The 5,870-nt window shown below is 49.1% G+C and overlaps 1 protein-coding gene across 1 annotated transcript in view; it reads right to left on the bottom strand.

Annotated features, from left to right (window-relative positions):
• Positions 1-263: 263 nt before the first annotated feature.
• Positions 264-5,870, bottom strand: part of MELK (maternal embryonic leucine zipper kinase) — a 23,423-nt gene continuing 17,816 nt past the window's right edge. The window contains exons 14-17 of the mRNA XM_010003651.1: positions 5,797-5,870; positions 4,283-4,451; positions 2,488-2,591; positions 264-441 (exon numbers count right to left, since the gene is read on the bottom strand). The exon at positions 5,797-5,870 is cut by the window's right edge and continues 4 nt beyond it. Coding sequence (XP_010001953.1) covers positions 264-441; positions 2,488-2,591; positions 4,283-4,451; positions 5,797-5,870 — 525 coding nt within the window. The remainder of the gene's footprint in view (positions 442-2,487; positions 2,592-4,282; positions 4,452-5,796) is intronic.

The raw sequence follows: 5,870 nt of genomic DNA on the forward strand, positions 1-5,870 counted from the left end.
AAAATAAGCTTGGGTACACAAACCCCAGAGCTTTCTTAACCCCCACACATGAAAAATACACAAGAGGGAACAGCTTAAAGAATTTATTTCAGATAAATCGCAGTGGAAGACCATTCAATAAAACAAAGGCAACACACAAAAGGAGTATGTACAAAGAGGGACAGCAAAACAACCAAGAAAGGGGAGGGATGATTCAAGCACAGTTGTGAACATGAGGCAGCTTTACTTATCCCCTGGTTAGCACCTCAGCAGCTGCTGGGCAGTCAGACCTGGCAGCTGGACAGGCTTTCCTCCCCCAGCCTCTTGTAGACCCAGGCATCCCCCTTCAGCCGCTGCCGCCGGATCCCAACTACGTCCGGTTTGTTGAGGAGACAAACTTCCAACTCAAACTCCATCGTTACTTTGCCAAAATCTGACCTTGTTTGACATTTCAGGGTGTAGCTGCACAAAACAAAGAACAAGCACCGCTCAGTCTTCTTTTGGTGCAAGGTAACTGGGAATTAATGCCAGCACTTCACAGAAATTATCCGGCTGCCATGCAGAATATTGGGGACACAACACAGAACCCAGTGAGCTGAGGGCTCTGAATGCTTCACCCCAGAACACTGTGTCAAAGCACCAACATCCCACCCAGACACAGGAACACAGAGACACATTCCCAGAGTGCTGAGCTGGAAGGATGAAGGTGTTCCCACAGCCTTCCTTAGCCAGACCACTGTCCTCCCTGCTGACAGGCTGGTGACTGCTCAGCTCTGGTGAGGAGTGGAAAAACTGAATGTGACATTCAGACCACTGCAATGGGAGAGGGTCCTTCTGGAGCAGGAAGCATCCTTCTGGATTTACTGCTTGGAAAAGCATCAGAGGCTGAGGTACACTCTGACATTCTGCAATGCCTTAATTCAGAACATGCATATTCATCAGTGACATTCCTTTCATGCATTGGGAAACTGAGAAACAGACAGTAAGGTTTGATCAGAACTAGAAACCAATCCTGCCCTCAGTACCTTAGCTTAGTTAGTATATCCCACTAATTAGGATAATGCCCAGGGAGGTTTGGGTGGGACCTGTGCAGCTTTTAGAATATACTGAGGTCTTGGCTTAATGCTATCTTAACAGCAAGAATGAGGGTCAAAAGGTACCACTTCATATCACAGCATCCCATACTAGGTTGGAAGGGACTTGGAAGATGATCTAGATCCAACCCCCTGCATGGCAGGGACACCTCCCAGCAGCCCAGGCTGCTCCAAGCCCCATCCAACCTGCCCTTCAACACTGCCAGGGATGGGGCAGCCACAGCTTCCCTGGGCAACCTGGGCCAGGCTCTCCCCACCCTCACAGCACAGAATTTCTCCCTCCCATCTCAGCTCCAGCTCCCTCTGCCAGCTGGAAACCCTTCCCCCTGCTCCCATCCCTCCCTGCCCTTGTCCCAAGCCCCTCCCCAGCTTTCCTGGAGCCCCTTCAGGCACTGGAAGCTGCTCTCAGGTCTCCCTGGAGCCTTCTCTTCTCCAGGCTCAACACCCCAACTCTCCCAGCCTGGCTCCAGAGCAGAGCTGCTCCAGCCCTCCCAGCATCTCTGGGGCCTCCTCTGGCCTCTCTCCAACAGCTCCATGTCCCTCCTGTGCTGGGGACCCCAGCCTGGCCCCAGCCCTGCAGGGGGTCTCAGCAGAGCAGAGCAGAGGGGACAATCCCCTCCCTGGCCCTGCTGGTCACGCTGCTGGGGATGCAGCCCAGGACACGGGTGGGCTCTGGGCTCTGAGCACATGGGGCCATGGGGAGTTGCTCATCACCAACACCCCAGCTCCTTCTCCTCAGGGCTGCTCTCCAGCCTTGCTCCCTCAGCCTGGATTTGTGCCCTGGCCCAGGGGCAGGACCCTGCACTTGGCCTTGCTGGACTTCATGCTGTTTGCACAAGCCCACCTCTCCAGCCTGTCCAGGTCCCTCTGGATGGATCCCTTCCCTCCAGCATGTCAACCACATCAACCACTTTGTGTGTGATGTAAACTTGCTGAGGGTGGAGATCCCACTGCCCATGTCCCCAGCAAAGATGTTGAACAGCACTGGTCCCAGCACTGACCACTGGTCACTGCTCTCCATCTGGACATGGAGCCATTGATCACTACTCTCTGAGTGTGACCATCCAGCCAGTTCCTTACCTGCTGAGTGGTCCATCCATCAAATCCATATCCATCCAGTTTTGAGACCAGGATGTGATGCAGGACAAGTGTCAAAGCTTTGCACAGGTCCAGGTAGATGACATCAGTCACCTCCCATCATCCTCTGGTTTGGTCATGTTACTGTGCCCTAACAAACCTTTTCTATTTACAACTTCACAAGAAAAGAGGCTGGTGCTCTGTTCACCTTCTGTAGAATTATTGCATTTTACAAGGTGGGGCTGAGAAAATCAGTTTAAATTTGTTGCTTTAGCAAAGATTGGAGCACTGATTATTTAGACAAATACATGCTGAAGTCACCATATGATACACTTACCCCCTCTGAATATATTCCACATGCTTCTTGGAAAGAACAGTCATTATTTCATTCACCAGTTGGTCTGGATTCAGTAGCTGAGTGGTGGTAACATTATAGTGTGCCTAAAAGTAGCAGGTTGTTAAAAAAAAGAGTGTAGGGGAAAAAGAAAAGAATTTCCCCCTAAACTGAAGACATTATGCAAAGCTTTCATAAAAAAACCCCAAACATCAGAACAGCTAACCATAGTGACAAATGTTTCAACTTCCCAATATTATAATAATTAAGACATTGTGGTAGCAACAGGAACACTAAACAACAACTGCTGGACAGTTAATACCAAAACATGTCCAAATTATGATCCATCATACCACCCAAAGGAGCAGTGATGGGCCAGGGCAGCTATTATAAGACCTGTGTGTAGCCAGAGCCTCTTGCTCAGCCCAAAGCTCATGCAGCACCCTGCAACAACTGCTGGAACACTGAGAAATACAGCTCTGTCTTCCCCTATTGTGCTGCAGTGTCCCTGTCACTTTGCACACCCTAAGGACAAGGGAAACTGATGCAGAAGGTCAAAGGCTTTTAGAGACAGAAGGTCTAGCTTTTGCTTCCAATCACTCAGGTTCCTGAATTATTTGCACAGCCTGGACTCCTGCTCGATGAGTTGGTGGGGTCTGTAGCCCAACAGAAGTCCTGAACTTGTAGGACTGCCACCTTGCCTCTGACAAGTGTCTCTTGGAAAAGCTTCCAGCTGGAATACAGTAGCTGAATTCCATTTACACAGGCTGCAAAACACAAAGTGGTCCTTTTACTGACAGGCAGCTCTTCTCTGCTGGAAACATTCAAGGTCAGGTTCGCAGGGCTCTGAGCACCCTGATCTGGTTGAAGATGTCCCTGCTCCTTGCAGGCGGGTTGGACCAGGTGACCTTTAGAGGTCCCCTCCAATCCCAACCATTCCACACAATTATTCCTGTGCAGCAGGTGTCCCAAAAACTGCACGAATATACCACTGGTTTATAGGGAACTGTTTATGCTTCTCTAACAGCCTTGCCCCTCCCTTTCACATTAATCATGATTTTTCAAATATGTAATCTAAAGATTCAGGCATAAATCCCTCCTTGAATAACTTTTGAAGTGTCCTAGATGCTTTTGAGTGATTTATACAATTCTGTTCACTGCAGTAGTGTTACACCAATACCATTTGATGTCTGTGAAGCCAATATTAGCCTCACTGTGGGAGGTACAAGTTATTCTTGTGATTTTAAAGTGCTCTGTGCAATGCAATATCTGAGGAACTGCTCTTCTGTGGCTGCTTAAAGAAGAATCAGTAGCCAACTGGCTCAGGCAGAGTGACACCATAATTTCAGAAATCAATATTATGCTGACAGTATCAGAAGTTCTTTCCTAAGATGTAGATGTTAAAGTTGAATCTCAGGTTCTCTCGACATCTACAGACTGTCTTGGAACAAACGTATATCTCCTGACTCCACACACCTAAGCCAGGAATGGCATCACATTTATTTTTAGTGGGAGAGCTAGTACTACTCTAACACAAGTAACAAGATTAAAAGTTTCCAGCTAGGGTCCCCGTAATACCATCATGCTGCCCTCCCACTTGGTTCAGAGTGATATAAAAAGCCATGGCCAGACTTCTCCCTGGGTCTGTGCTGACGTGCCTGAGTACACAGTGTTACCACCTTCACAGAGATGCAGCAAGAGCAACTGCTCTTGGCTGTGGAATGCAGGCAGGTCCCCTCACAGGAGTTTTCACAAGAGTGACACTTCTTTTCATGCAAGGCTTTTCCAGCAACCCTACCTTAAGCTTCCTTGGCTGGTCTCTAGCAGATCGCTTCTTTTTGCTCGGTGTTAACATCGTGATCACTTTATCCAGGCCTCGTTCCAGACTTCCAAATATTTTGGCTTTCCTCTTCTTCTGGCTGCTGTCCACGTGAGCTAGGTTGAGATCCAGATCCACTGAATGGAACCTGTTACGCGAACAAATCAGTTTATCCTCAGTGCCTAGAAATTGCTTATTTCAGAGAGGTCAATAAAAGTTTATCAGACCTGAGAGAAAGAAGAAAACCAAGGTAAGTGCAGTGTAAGGTGAGTTTTTATTTCAAAGTCACTTGAGATGTAAAGCTAGAGATGCGATGGAAATTGCAGCCCTCTGGAGAACTGGAATAAGAATCAAGGAATTGTCAGAGCTGGAAGGGACCTCCAGAGATCATCCAGCCCAACTCCCACTGCAGCAGGACACCCTGGAGCACATTCCCCAGGGCTGCATCCAGGGCTTTGAATGTCTCCAGAGAAGGAGACTCCACAGCCCCCTGGGCAGCCTGTCCCAGGGCTCTGTCACCCTCACCATAAAGAAGTTTTCCCTCCTATTTCCATGTCACTCCCCATGTTCCAGCCTGTGCCCGTGGCCCCTCGCCCTGTCCCTGGGCACTGCTGAGCAGAGTCTGGCTCCATCCTCCTGCACCCACCCTGAGATACTTGCAGGCACTGATCAGGTCTGTCCTCAGCTTCTCCTCTCCAGGCTGAGCAGCCCCAGCTCTCCCAGCCTTTCCTCATCAGGGAGATGCTCCAACCCCTCAATCATCTTTGTTGCCCTCCCTGGACTCTCTCCAGCAATTCCCTGTCTCTCCTGAACTGGGGAGCCCAGAACTGGTCCCAGTTCTCCAGCTGTGGCCTCCCCAGGGCAGAGCAGAGGGGTAGGGTGAGGTTTCTCCACCTCTTGGCCACTGTTCCTTGTGCACTCCAGGATTCCCTTGGCCCTCCTGGCCACAAGGGCACATTCCTGGCTCATGGATCATTTACTATCTACCAGGACTTTCAGATCCTTCTTCACAGAGCTGATTTCCAGCAGGTCCACCCCTAACCTATATTAGTACATGGGGCTCTTCCTCCCCAGGTGCAGGACCCTACACTTGCCCTTGTTGAACCTCATGAGGTTCCTCTCTGCCCAGCTCTCCAACCTGTCCAGGTCACACTGGATGGCAGCACAGCCCTCTGGGGTGTCACCACCCCTGCCAGTTTGGTATCATCAGGGAACTTGCTGAGGATACACTTTGTCCCTTGATTAATATGTTGAACTAGACTGGAATCTACATTAAGGAAATAGTAATCTATTTTGAAGATAATTGAGTTACACAGTTTTAAACCTTTTCTCTGCCTTCAGTGATTTTTAGTCATTGTAGAAAGAGATATTAAGAAGATTTTTACCAAGAAAAAGGAAATAACAGCTTACTCCTGTAACAAGGCTTCCCAGGCAGTGCATGGATCCAGGTAGCTGTGCTCTACATCAGTATACACAGGTGACTGGACTCTTACCTCCTTCCATGAACAACCTCAGCTGCTGTTGAGTCATCCTTGCTGGTTGGGTTTGTGTGTTTCTTAACTGGGGT

The sequence above is a fragment of the Chaetura pelagica genome, unplaced genomic scaffold (assembly GCF_000747805.2).
Source record: "Chaetura pelagica isolate M959 unplaced genomic scaffold, ChaPel_1.0 scaffold1341, whole genome shotgun sequence".
Taxonomy (NCBI): domain Eukaryota; kingdom Metazoa; phylum Chordata; class Aves; order Apodiformes; family Apodidae; genus Chaetura; species Chaetura pelagica.